This window comes from Pelophylax lessonae, assembly GCF_965119305.1.
Source record: "Pelophylax lessonae genome assembly, chromosome: 2".
Classification (NCBI taxonomy): domain Eukaryota; kingdom Metazoa; phylum Chordata; class Amphibia; order Anura; family Ranidae; genus Pelophylax; species Pelophylax lessonae.
Window position 1 is genome coordinate 650915537 of NC_138769.1, and position 14668 is coordinate 650930204.

Below are 14668 nucleotides of genomic sequence, written 5' to 3' on the forward strand. Positions count from 1 at the left end.
AAAGCGTCCCCGCCTTTATCTGTCTCCTCAGATTCTGAGGCGTATCTGGCCGCCGAAAACGCGAGTCTCCCTACTGGGTCTGCGTCCACGCACCCTGAGTGCTCTGATAGTGAGGATGATTCCTCTTCCACTACAGCTGCACATGAAAAGGCCCAAGTGGATGCACGGATTGTATCTGTGCGGGAAACTTTAAAACTGGAGGAAGCAGCTGCTGCTGCGTCGGAGTCGCCGGTGCTTTTTGGGAACCCGCAGATCTTCAAAGGCGACATAGGTCTTACCTTTTCGTGCCTATTTTTACATAATTGTCGCGAGTCAGTGGAGTCTCCCTAAATGCACTGTCAGGGGGCCCAAGCATTTCGCTAGAAGGTATCTACACCTGAGAGTACCACCTGTGGTGTACTCTCAGGTGTCCAGGTTGAATAAAGCCACCCTCCTCCCGGTGGGGGACTCTCCGACTTTTAAAGACCCTTTTGATTAAGGGTCTTACAGGGACCAGTTGGTCCAGGGGTTGCAGTTTATTTGTGATGCCTCCCTGGATGCGGCTCCCTTAATCTGCAGGGTGTCTGTGACAGCAGTGATCCTTCGGCGCAGGAATTGGCTCAAATACTGGTTTGCGGACCAGGCCTCCAAGAAGGTCCTGTCTATTTTCACAATCGCCCCTTTCGTTCCTCAGGATCTCAGGACAAGAGCTCAAAATCTGCTCAAACCCCCTCAGGGGGTTCCAAGAGGCCCTGGTCTAGTAAGCTGAGAGCGGGTCCCTCCAGACCAGCAGACAAGCCCTCTTCTGCCTGAAGGGGTGTTCTCACCTGTATCTGGGGTGGGGGAATGTCTTTGCTTCTTTCCGGATCCATGGACCGACTTGATTTAAGACAGGTGGGGATTGCAGTACTGGGGTACCTGGGCGATCTCCTTCTGCGAGCAGAGTCTCCGACTGGCTTCAAGGATAACTTGGATATTACTGTGCGGACCTTACAAGAGTTCGGATGGACACTGAATTTCAAAAAATCTGCTCTGGTTTCGTCCAACAAGCTGGTCTATCTAGGCCTGACCCTAGACTCGACCTCAGCCCGGGTGTTTCTTCCGGTGGAAAAACTCCAGAAGTTGCAGGATGCAATTCAGCTCCTGTTATCCAACATGCGGTCATGGGCTGGGCCTGATGGTCTCCACCTTTGAGGTGGTTCAGTTTGCACAGTTCCATATGAGACCTCTGCAAGAGAGATTCTTGCCAAGTGGGACAAGAATCCACAGTCTCTAGACAATGTTGATCCTGTTGAGCCGAGGGTAAGAGAGGTTTCCTAATCAGGTGGATTTGCTCTCCGGCTCTTCAACAGGCAAAATTCTGTTTTCCCCTGTACTGGACAGTGAGGTCCACAGATGCCAGCCTGTCTGGGTGGGGAGGTGTTTTGGGCACGGACTGTGCTCTGGGGGTTTGGAGGAGTCCAGACTACCGATCAACATACTGGAACTTCGAGTGATCAGACTTTGTCTGCCCCATTGGACGGTTCTTCTTCAGGGGTGTCCGGTACGGTAGCATATGTCAATCACCAAGGGGGCACAAAAAGTGTCCTAGCAGCTCGAGAAGAAGACGGCATTATAAGGTGGGCAGAACATTTTAGTTCCAGCTCTCTCTGCTGTGCATACTCCAGGGGTGGCAATTGGCAGGCGGGTTACCTCAGTCAACAGGCCTTGGACCAAGGCGAAAGGTCACTTCATCCAGATGTGTAATCAGCTGTGTCTCCGATGGGGAACTCTCCCGAGGTGGACCTGTTGACCTCTCATCTCAACAGGAAGGTGCAGAGATTTGTGGCAAGGACTCGGGATCCTCTAGCCGACGCCACGGACGCACTGGTGGCTGCCTGGGGCCAGTACCGTCTGATAGACGCCTTTCCCCCTCTCAAACTTCTGCCGAGGCTTCTGCAAAGGATTGCGGCCTCGCCAGTCTTGGTACGCAGACCTAGTACGGCTGGTCTCCAATGTCCCTTGGCGACTTCCTCTCAGAGAAGATCTGTTGGCCCAAGGACAGATCTTCCTTCCTGCTTTACAGTCGCTGGCTTTAACAGCTTGGCTATTTAAAGCCAGGTGCTGAAGGATAGGGGGTTGTCTGACTCGGTGATTCCCATGCTGTTAAAAGCTAGAAAATCTACCTCTAGGAAGATTTACCATCACGTCTGGAAGTCGTACATAGCGTGGTGTGAGTCTCTCAGGGTTTCTCCCCATTCCATTTCAGTCGCTCAAATTTTTGCTTTCCTCCAAAGAGGTGGGAGAACAGCGCCTCGCCTTGGGTACCATCAAGGGCCAGGTTTTGGCCTTGGGAATTTCTTTCTTTTCTTTCCACATCCTTTGGCTACGCATTCCTTGGTTCACACCTTTGTTCAGGGGGTTCTCCACTTGGCTCCAACTGTGCCTCTGTTGCCTCCTTTGGGACCTCAATTTGGTACCGTTGGTTCTTCAGAAACCGCCTTTCAAAAAAATATTTGCGAGATTCCTCTGCTTACATTGTCCCAGAAGGTTGCCTTTTTAGTGGCTATTACTTCTGCACGCAGGGTGTCCAAGCTGGCAGCTTTGTCTTGTCGTTCACCTTACTTGGTGGTTCAGAGGGATAAAGTAATGCTTCATCCTTTGTCAATCATTCCTACCTAAGGTTGTCTCTGGTTTCCACCAGAATGAAGACATTGTGTTGCCTTCCCTGTGTCCTAAGCATTCTAAGGAGATTGCCTTGCACTTTCTGGATGTAGTTTGGGCGATCAGGGTGTACCTGGCGGCAACCGAGTCATTTAGGAAATCAGACTCACTTTTTGTTCTCACTGATGGATCTTGCAAGGGGTTGTCCACGTCTGCCGCGACCATTTCCAGATGGATCAGACCGACAGTAGTGCAGACCTTTTCAATCAAGGGTCAGATTCCTTCTTTCCCTGTTAAGGCACATTCTATGCAGGTGCTTAGTTCCTTCTGGGCCTTTCACCATCAGGCATCAGTGATGCAGGTTTGCAAGGTGGCCACTTGGTTGTCTGTGCACACTTTCACAAAATTTAAAAAAAAAGTATATGTGCTGGCATCTGCGGATGCTGCTTTTGGCCGCAAGGTTTTGCAGGCTGATGTTTGAGAGAACTTGTCCTCTTTGAGGGTGTATGTTGTTTTCAGGTGAGCTTCAGTTGTTCCTGGTTGAGCTTCAGGTTACCTGGTTGGCTAGGTTTAGCCTTTTGGGGATTTTTTTTCTTCTGTGTTTTTCACACCCCTCATGTTTGACAATGCTTTGGGACATCACAATGGTCAAGACGATTCTGGAGCTATGTCCGTCAATGAATGAAAGAGGAAAATTGGATTTTTGCCTTACTGTAAAATCCTTTTCTCTGTCGCTCATTGACAGACGTAGTCCTCGTTGATTAATAACAACTCGGGTTATACTGCCCTCTACAGGAGTAGGACTAGACAGGAAAGAAAACGTTCTGGCCACACCCTAGGGGCAGTCCCAGAGGGTATATCCTCTCACTTCCTGCTACAGCAAATCAGTTTTTTTCTGTCTAGTTAGGAGTAAGGACCTAGATGCCTTGCTAGGATCTTCGGTCCTGGCAGGATTTTTTTCTTAGAAAGATTTTTTAGACAGCTCTTTTCTCCAGTTTCCTATGAGATCTTCAAGCAAGTAAGCTGGAACTGGGCGACGGGCTGGATGTTGAGATCCAGTGGTCACCCCAGTTCAGCCTACGAGCGCGTGCAGGCCATAGCTCCGCGCTGGGTCGGCCGCGACATAGTCCCACTGGACAGGGACTGACCCTGCGAGTTAAACGTCTCGCCTGGACGCCAATGACCAACAGAGTCACGGCATCCATATTGGTCGACAGCCCCCCCACCCCGGTGGAGAGGGGTTCTGTCAGGAGTTGGCGCCTGCCTGGTTCCGGTATGGTGAGTAGTATGTTCCCCCTCTCCCCCTGTCGGGTTTGTGGTGGACGCGGGCCCCTCTCTGGGATGGTAGGATGGATCTCCCCTCTATCCTATAATAAGTCACAGATCCCCCAATTTGAGTGTGATTTTTGTGAAAAATAACTAGGGAGGCTTGGTTTGGGAGCTGACGATCTAAAGTCATTGTAAGACTGTAAGGATGACTGAAGTCAGTGGCAGCACTAAAAGGGCGTTACTATTGAAGTAAGAGGTATCCTACCTGTCAGAGGCACACAGGCTGATGCCTATGCCTGAGTACTGCAGTCCAGATTGCCATTCCTCCAGCTTCCACGGGCTGCACAGCACTGTTTTGTGGGACCCACGGACCGCATGCGGCCCGCCAGGGTCCTGTACCGCCGCTCTCGCAGGCCGCTAGGCCGAATACAGACATCCCGTAGGCCGCTGCTAGCCGCCGCTATCCTAACAGGCCGCCGCCATTGTCTTGCAGATCGCACGAGGCCGCCATATTGGCGTAGCCTCGTGTCTCCAGCATGGGGGCGGCCATGTTTGAGGTGACCAAACACCTCGTGGAGCCAGGGGGAGGCACCGGAAGGCGTGTTAAGGGGCGGAGCCGCCTCCTTTACCCAGGAAAAAGGGCCAAAGACTTCCTGTCTGTAACAGGACAGCACTGAGCAGGCTGATAGAAAACTTCTGTGCATCAGGGATGAGCCTTGGGGTCTCTCTCTGTAGGGTCCAAAAAGGCAGGTAACACTGAGGCGCTGTTGCGCTGGGGGATTACAAAAAAAAAAAAATTTTTTACTTTGTCATTTTTTTTTTTTTGTCGCTGGCAAATGTCTTGTATAATCATTGACCCTGCCGCATATATATCCCCACCTGATCCCCTCAAGGTGGCCGCAGGACCCTCCAGTACCCCACTTGTTTTGAATGCATTATCGGCAGTTTTGGAGTCTTTGGTATCCCGGGTGGAGGTGGCTTGTCAGGGACGGGGGTCAAGAAGCGACCCCCGCCTACCCCTATTTTTCATCTGATACTTCAGATACGGATTCGGAGCTGGTCAATGCAGCTGCAGGTCCCTCTTATGGGGCTGTTGTCTCAGGCAATGTCTCCTCAGCAGTGAGGAGAACGTTTCTGCCTCCGCCATAGCACAAGAGTGGTGGATGCACTAGTTGTGTCCGTCCGGGAAACCTTTAGAGGTTACACCGGCAGAGGTAGCTGAGACTGAAATTCCTTTTTGGTACTTGTTAGCCTACCAAAAGGGCAAAGGATTTTCCTTTACCCAAATGGGGTCGTTTGAAACGAACCCCTGCTATTTCCAAACGCATGGCTAGGCGCTATCCGTTTGAGGAATCCCTCTTTTAAGGATAGACGGTACCACCAGCAGTGGACTCACCAATTTCCAAATAAAGCCACCGTTATCCTGTTGGAGGACGCTGCGTCCTTTAGGGATCCGGTGGATCAAAAAAGTGGAAGCGGAATCCCGCGTAATTTTTTCCCTGATAGGGTCAACCCTTAGGCCAGTGGTTGCCATTTAGTTTGGTTTCAAGAATGGGTTGGCTAATCTCCCTTTCAAGGGGATTGCTTGTTTGGTTGAGATTATAAAGGATCTCACTGGGGGCAAGAGCACTGTCTTGCCACAGACTGCTAGGATAAAGGACCTTGTAACTAACGAGGACCTTCCTTTTCTGCTCATAAAGAGTTTGTTCGTTCCGCGAGGGCGGGCGATAAGGCGAAACCCTCCAAAGCCCCTTCAGAGGGTTTTCAAAGGGCGCTGGTCGGCTAAACAAAAAGTCCGGCTCAGCCAAGCCTGAAGAATACAGCCTGATGCGCCCCTACCCATCTCTGGGGTGGGGGGATGTCTTCACCGGTTTCCGGATCCATGGCTTGTCAGAACCCCGGACTAGGGGTTCGCGAGGTCATGCGGTCAGGATACAGGATCGAGTTTCGATCACTTCCACTGGTGCGATTCTTCCCTTCTAACATTGAACGGTTTCAGGGGTTCTATTCGAACCTGTTCACAATGCCCAGGAAAGAGGGCAAGGTGCGTCCAATTTCTGGACTTGGGGAAAAATGGAGTCCATCCGAACAGTGGTGGCCTCCCTGCATTAGGGGGATTTCCTGGCATCCACAGACATTTAGGATGCCTATCTTTATATCCCCATCATCGCAGGACATCAGCGTTTTCTTCGCTTTCCCAAAGATCATCCCTGGTTCCCACCAGGAGACTGAACTATCTGGGCCTAATGTTGGATACATCCTGGGCAAGAGGGTTTCTCCTTGCGGAGAAACTCCAGAAGGTTCAGTCAACGATTCGGATGTTGCTGTCCGTCAATTGGCTGGGACTGATGGTGGCCTTCTTAGAGGCAGTACCGTATACCCAGTCTCTTACCCGAATTCTCCTGAAGGAGATTCTTTTCTTATGGAATCAGAATTCCGATTCCCTGGACAATCGGATCCGGTTGAGCGAGCGGACCAGGGAGTCTCCGATGCTCAACCAGGGGAAGTCATTCCTTCCGATAGTATCCAGGTTACCAATAGGGTATCGGAACTGAGAGCGATCAGATTGTGTCTGATTTACTGGACCGAGCAGCTCTAGAGCAGCCCGATTCGGATCCTATCGCACAATGCCACGGTCGTGACTTATGTCAAGAAAGGGGCACTTAGAGTGTCCTGGTGGCCATCGAAACGACTAGCATCTTTCGTTGGATGGAACGGTTTGTTCCGGATCTCCCCGCAGTGTTCACTCCGGGGGTGGGATATCGGCAGGCAGATTATTTCAGCCGTCAGATTCTGGATCAAGGGGTATGGCCTCTTCATCCAGAGGTATTTCACTAGCTGTCCCTTCATTGGGGCACCCCGGATGTGGATCTGTTGGCACCTTGGCTCAAAAGGAAGGTGCGGAGGTTTGTAGCTCGCACCCGCGATCCTCTAGCGGACGCAGCAGAAACGCTGATCGCCCCGTGGGGGCAATATCAGCTACGGCATGCCTTCCATCCTCTCAAGTTACTGCGGGAACTTCTTCGCAGGATAGAGGTGGAGGGAATTCCAGTTATTCTGGAAATTCCGGACTGACCTCGTCGAGCCTGGTACGCCGACTTGGTGAGGCTAGTCGCGGACGCTCCTTGGAGACTTCCTCTCAGGGACCGATCTTCCATCTTGCTTTACAATCGCTGGCTTAATGGCCTGGCCATTGAGACCCAGGTACTGAAGGACAAGGGAGTGTCAGCTTCAGTTATTCCTACCTCTAGTTAAAGCAAGGAAAGCGACTTCCAGCACATGGAAGTCTTATATTGCGTGGTGTGAATATCTTGGATTTCCCCCACATACCTATTCGGTGACCCGAATCTTGGCCTTTCTGCAACAAGGGGTTGAGCAGAAACTGTCCTTGAGCACTATCAAGGGTCAGGTTTCAGTGTTAGCAATCTTCTTTCAGAAACCTTTTGCTAATCATTCCTTGGTGCGGAATTTCATCCAGGGGGTGCGACATCTGGCTCCGCCAGTGCGTGCACCCTTACCGCCTGGGATCTTAATTTAGTGTTGTCGGTTCTTCAGAAACTTCTCTTTGAAGATATTAGGGAGATTCCCTTGCTTACATTATCCCAGAAGGTGGCCTTCTTGGTGGCCATTACTTCTGCACGCAGGGTGTCAGAACTGGCCGCATTATCTTGTCATTCCCCAGATCTGGTGGTTCATAGGGAGAAGGTGGTTCTTCTTCCGAAATCCATCCTTCCTTCCTAAAGTGGTTTTCAGAGTTTTCATCTGAATAAAAATATTGTGTTACCTTCCCCGTGTCCTAAGACTAGCCATCCTTGGGAGTTTGCATTACACTCCTTGGATGGGGTTCAGACAATCAGGGTACACTTGACTACTACGAACTTGTTTCGTAAGACGGACTCACTTTTTTGTGATCACGGATAGCCCTAGAAGGGGGTTGCCTGTGTCTGCCGCGACCATCTCTAGATGGACCAGTCAGACGGTGGTACAGGCTTATTCTATTAAGGGTCGGAATCCTTCGTTCCCTGTTAAGGCGCACTCTACTCGGGTGCCTAGTGTTTCCTGGGTCTTCTGCCATCAGGCGTCAGCGATCCAGGTTTTCAAGGCGATGACTTGATCGTCGGTTCATACCTTTACATCATTTTATAAAGTTGATGTGATGGCATCGTCAGATGCCTCTTTTGGCCGCAAGGTTCTGCAGGCCGCAATCTGAGGAGACTGTTGGTCTACCTCAAGGGTTTGTTGGGTTTTTCACTTAGGTCTCATCTTTTTGCTCGATGAGTCCTTGATGCTTCTGGTTGGCTCCGGTTGGGCCTTCTGGATTTTGATTTCTGTTATCCCATCCCTCATTTGTGGTACTGCTTTGGGACGTCCCGAGTTGTTATTAATCAACGAGGACTACGTCTGTCAATGAGCGACAGAGAAAAATGGATTTTTGTAAAATCTTACCGTAAAATCCTTTTCTCTTAAGCTCATTGACAGACGTAGTACCCGCCCCTCTGTTTTTGAGTTGGGTTGGGTTAAATTCTCTAAACACTGCTTTGTGACATAACTGATTTGCTGTAGCAGGAAGTGAGAGGATATACCCTCTGGGACTGCCCCTAGGGTGTGGCCAGAACGTTTTCTTTCCTGTCTAGTCCTACTCCTGTAGAGGGCAGTATAACCCGAGTTGTTATTAATCAACGAGGACTACGTCTGTCAATGAGCTTAAGAGAAAAGGATTTTACGGTAAGATTTTACAAAAATCCATTTTTCTCTGATGTTCATTGACGAGCACAGCACCCACCCCTCTCTATTGAGTTGGTATATTTTGCCACCGCTTGCAACAAAACTGAATGGCTATAGCAGAATGAGGGAGTGTATCCCCTGGGACAGCCCCATAGGTGTGGTAAAGTTTTTTTCCTGCCTAGTGTCCTACTCCTGTAGGGAGCTGCATAACACAATAGTCAAGAAGATTCTGGAGCTGTGTCAGTCAAAGAACATCAGAGAAAAGGATTTTACGGTAAGACAAAAATCCAATTATTTCAAAATGGATTAAATTAATTTTTTTCTTCACAATTCTACAAACCATATTCCATAAGGACAACATGAAAGAAGTTTGTTTAAAATCTTTGCAAATTTATTAAAAATAAAAAATTCCCATGTACATAAATATTCATAGCCTTTGCGTAATACTTTGTTGAAGCATCTTTGGTACCAATTATAGCATCAAGTCTTTTTGAGTATGATGCTACCAGCTTGGCACACCTATTTTTGGGCTGTTTCTCCCATTCTTCTTTGCAGGACCTCTCAAGCTCCATCAGGTTGGATGGGGAGCATCGGTGCACAGCCATTTTCAGATCTCTCTAGAGATGTTCACTCGGGTTCAAGTCTGGGCCACTCAAGGACATTCACAGAGTTGTCCTGTAGGCACTCCTTTGTTATCTTGTCTGTGTGTTTAGGGTCTTTATCCTGTTCGAAGATGAACCTTTGCCCCAGTCTGAGGTCCAGAGACTCTGGAGCAGGTTTTCATCAAGGATGTCCCTGTACATTGCTGCATTAATCTTTCCATCGAACCTGACTAGTATTCAAGTTCCTGCCGCTGAAAAACATCCCACAGCATGATGCTGCCACCACCATGCTTCACTGTAGGGATAGTAATGGCCAGGTGATGACTGGCGCCTGGTTTCCTCCAGACATGACACTTGCCAATTAGGCCAAAGAGTTCAATCTTTGTTTCATCAGACCAGAGAATTTTGTTTGTCATGGTCTGAAAGTCCTTCAGGTGTCTTTTGGCAAACTCAAGACGGGCTGTCACGTGCCTTTTACTAAGGAGTGGCTTCTGTCTGGCCATTCTACCATACAGGCCTGATTAATGGAGTGCTGCAGAGATGGTTGTTCTTCTGGAAGGTTCTCCTCTCTCCACAGAGAAACGTTGGCACTCATGTCAGAGTGACCATCTGGTTCTTGGTGATCTCCCTGACTAAGGCCCTTCTCCTTGATCACTCAGTTTGGCTGGGCAGCCCGCTCTTGGAAGAGTCCTGGTGGTTCCAAACTTCTTCATTTATGGATGATGGAGGCCACTATTCTCATTGGGACCTTCCATGCTGAAGAACATTTTCTGTGCCCTTTACAAGATCTATGCATCAATACAATCCTGTCTCAGAGGTATACAGACAATTCCTTGGACTTCATGGCTTTGTTTGTGCTCTGACATGCACTGTTAACTGTGGGACCTTATATAGACAGATGTATGCCTTTCCAAATCATGTCCATTCAACTTAATTTACCACAGATGGATTCCAATAAAGTTGTAGAAACATCTCAAGGATGAGCAGTGGAAACATAATGCACCTGAGCTCAATGGAGTGTCATGGCAATACTTATGTACATGTGACTTTTTTCCTTGTTAATTTTTAATAAATTTGCAAAGATTTTAAACAAACTTCTTTCACGTTGTGGTTATGTTGTTTGTAGAATTTTGAAGAAAATAATGAATTTAATCAATTTTGGAATAAGGCTGTAATATAACAAAATGTGGAAAAAATAAAGTGCTGTGAATACGGTACTTTCTGGATGCACTGTATAATGAAACAGATTTTTTTTACAAGCTTTTACTATTACAAGCTGTCACTGTTATCACATGACCTGTTACTACACTCCTATGTCCCTAGTGCTTACTGTTGAACCTAAACTTAGAAGTGTGAGCATGCTCAGAATTCCCTTAAAACAGAAGCTGTATACAGCAGTGACATAGTTCTGTATGCTTTTATACTATCAGAGAGATTTGGGTTTGTTTAGGACTCCAATACTGTGGGTAATTGAGAAGTGTTTTAAGGACATTTTGACTAACCCTTCAACATTTTCTTTTGTTGGCAGATACACATTGGATGAATTTGGAACAGCGAGAAGGAGTGCCGTGGTGCGTGGGTTTATTGATGCACTCACCAGAGGTGGGCCTGGTGGAACCCCCAGACCTATTGAGATGCATTCTCATGATCCATTGAGGTATTTGAAGAATATCATCACTATCAACAAACATGTATACCCGCACTCAATCATGATGTGATACAGTACTTACTAGCTTTCTGAAAATCTCAGAGCAAGCACAGCTTCAATTACTCTGAAGCTTTGCCCTTATCCTCCATACACACACATTATCTATAGCACACCTAATTCTGTAAAAGGGAGCGTTAAGTTAAGGTGAGACAAAGAGAAAGATGAACAGCTTGTTGATTGATAGGTGAATAGAAGGTAGAGGAGAATGGCAGTGAAACGGATCTAGGGGAAACATGTCAGAAGACAAGCCAGCACCACTGCTGAGCAGGTGCAAGGTACATGAGTAGTGAATAGGAAGATATAAAACCATTGCAGAAAATTATTGCATGTGTCCAAGGACTGCTTTAAAATTGCAAGGTCTATGTTGCATTTTTTATGGTTGATGTAATATTATGTACTATTTTTTTCCTCAATTAAAAAAGGTACGCAGGGGATATGTTGGCGTGGCTTCACCAGGTTACTGCATCAGAGAAAGAGCACTTGGAATCACTTCTGAAGCATGTCAACATCCAAGGTGAGCCTGAAAATACTTTTTCTGTAGTTTTGGGTAGAGAGTGGGGAAGAATTAGACTCTCTGTCAGGTCAAAATTGCTGTCTGTGTTCCCTATTGCAAGATTTCCTCTCATCTATTGTCCTGTTGATTGTTGCCCCTCGGACAGAAATGTATATCTGGGACAGAAAGTAAATGGAAATATTGGGGGGCTAGTTATTCTTTTCTCCGGGTTATTATCAGTGACCGTCATAGCATGGATGACCCTACAGGTAGATATGGAACCCAATATGTATAGGTCTTAGGTTTAACTCCACAAGCCTCAGCAAAGTGAGCCTAAAGCCATTATAAAAGGTATACCTCACCACAATGGACCTACGGATAAAAAGCTGTGCTGTGGATGGGATCCAGTCGCCTTAAGGTCAGTAAATTCTGACCTTATTGAAGCATACCCATACGGATAGTTTGATCCGGGAACCCTACGCAACCAGGCATGTAACCAAAAACACAGAGATAGAGAGAGGGAAGGTACCCTCTCTGGAAGGTTGCTAAAGAAGAGCTCACAGGGATTGGTTTGTGCAAAAACAAAATATAACCTTTATTAAATTTTGGTGCAGTACATACAAAAAATATGGAAATCAATAGGATAGATACAAAAAATAAAAAACTACCTAGTTACAGATTGAGACTCGGTAGCTGATGGCCGACCCCTCGGGTCGGTGTCGGTTGTGCATGAAATGCAAATGCATCAACCTTGCCTGGCACCTGTGGCACCTACTGGGGTTCTGTTTTAGGAGCTTACTATGGGGAGCGGGTGACGTATGATAAAATCATTTGAGTCACCAATTCGCTCAACCCTGTGTGTAGAGGTGTCTACTGCTCTGTATTCAAATTAAGTAAAAATGGTGTGTACCTTGGAAAAGCTCAATGGTGAGTATGGTAATGACCGGCAGAGGGCAAACGGACCTGCTTAAGGTAGGCAAGGACTGTCCATGTTCGGGTGATATAGAATGCATATAATTGCAACCAATCTAAGATTGAGGAAGAATATGGTATATCACAAATCTAAATATACACATAAAAAGGGTGGCCACCCAACATGTAAACAGTTGCTGATTCCCTGTGGAGATCTCAGGGACTGTTCGGCACTTCCATAATCATAGGGACAGAGAGTCCAATCATGTGATGGGGGTGGTGTATGTATCACCCGGTAGGTATGGGACACGGACAAAATCTTGCTGGATCTACAGTTGGCGGGGGCAATGAAGTATTGATGGGACTTCAGTCTCAGCCTGTGGTGCACGGAGGGAGCAGGTCAATCCGGAACTGGGGAGGTATTACCACAGCAAAGATAGGGATACAGGATATACCTGTCCTAAAGTGTGTGTAGTGATACTGATCAGGGATGGGGCCCACCTAGTCAGAGGAAAAAGGGTTTAATAGCGGTGATCCATCCATAATCCTGGGTCAGTCCATCAAGGATATGTAACATACAGTGTCTGTGTGTGGGGATCGTATCGCTCACCTTACCTCTCTGATTGACTCAAATGTGGGATGAAGAAGTCCAGTACCTCTGATCAGTCATCTACTCACAGTGGATGGTGTGTCTCCTCTTGTCCCTTGCAGTGGGATGCTCACCCTGGCCGGTGCTCAGACCTCCGGAAGTGCAGCCGGGAAGCTCTCTCACTCCGATGCTCTGTATCAGGCAGTGAGATGCCACCGCTCCTGCGGCGCTGCTTGCTTCTGGCGTCCCACGTGGGTGTGCCGTGCTGGTCCTCTAGAAGGTAGGTAAGCTTCCTACTGTGCCTGTCAGGTGCTGGCGTCGACCAGTTGACTAGTTTCGCGTGCCCTGCGCACGCTTCTTCAGAACTTAAAATGGTGTAGTCTCTTTGGGCAGAATAAATAGAAGTCCTGATTTTTTTGGCAATTGATTTCAGCTGTCCCATAATGCAGACTATCGCCATCTTGTGGTCAGACAATGATATCACATTTGTAAGTGCTCAGTGGCAGAGAATATTTAAAAACAAAACGAACATATAAAAAAACATATGTACAGATCTTGATAAGAGTATTCTGACTTTATGGCTTGTCAATTTACAAAGATGGTAACATAGCTATTTATGTACTAAGTATGCCGTCATTGATAAGCTGATAAAGTGCAGTCCCCCAGAGGAGATCAAATGCTTGGCATTAGCATGGAGGATCGGTGGATCGAGTCTCTGTTTTTGTAAAAAATATATATATTATTATACCTCACCACAAATCTCCTGACCCTGACGGTCTCCCCTACTCCTATTATAAACTCTTTCTACCCAATTTGGCGCCTCACTTGCTTGATCTTTATAGTTCTGAGCTTAAAGGGAAAATACTCCAATCTCAGTCCCTTGATTCTTCAATAACATTACCTCTTAAGCCTGGCGAAAACACCACACGTCCAGCTAACTATAGGCCTTTATTCTGACTAAAAAAATAATTACAAAGATTTTGACTAGCAGACTCTCTCAAATACTACTTAGGCTCCATGCACACAGGGCGTCATAAAAACGTGCTCCAAAGCTGTTTACATAACGCCGGGAAACAGCAGCTGTAAAAACGTGCTTTCAGTAGCTTTTTCTACTAGCGTTATTGCACGTTTGGCCACAGTAGCTGTTAGCAGCGTTTTTTTCTGCCTCCATTCAAAATCAATGGTTCCCTATGGGAGCCTATTGATTTGAATGGAAGTCACACCGCAGGTCGGATCGGGGTGATCCGACTTGCGGTGCGACCTGCACTGTGAGAATCTTGAGGGGGAACTCCACGCCAAAATGGGGAAAAAAACGGCGTGGGGTTCCCCCCCAGGTTCCAAACCAGGCCCTTCGGATCTGGTATGGAATTTGAGGGTAGCCCCGCGCCGAAAAAACGGCGTGGGGTCCCCCCCAAAATCCATACCAGACCCTTATCCGAGCATGCAGTCCGGCATGCCAGGAAAGGGGAGGGGACGAGCGAGCGGCCCCACCCCCCCTGGATCATACCAGGCCACACGCCCTCAACATGGGGGGGGTGTGGGTGCTTTGGGGCAGGGGGGGCTCTGCACCCCGCACCTCAAAGCACCTTGCCCCCATGTTGATGAGGACAAGGGCCTCATCCCCACAACCCTGGCCGGTGGTTGTGGGGGTCTGCGGGCAGGGGGCTCATCGGAATCTGGAAGCCCCCTTTAACAAGGGGGCCCCCGATCCCGGACCCCCTCCCTATGTGAATGGGTATGGGGTACAC

General features: G+C 48.0%; 1 protein-coding gene across 1 annotated transcript in view; it reads left to right on the plus strand.

Annotated features, from left to right (window-relative positions):
- COG6 (component of oligomeric golgi complex 6) overlaps positions 1-14668 on the plus strand; it is a 229994-nt gene that overhangs the window by 129453 nt on the left and 85873 nt on the right. The window contains exons 9-10 of the mRNA XM_082246503.1: positions 10747-10875; positions 11349-11440. Coding sequence (XP_082102629.1) covers positions 10747-10875; positions 11349-11440 — 221 coding nt within the window. The remainder of the gene's footprint in view (positions 1-10746; positions 10876-11348; positions 11441-14668) is intronic.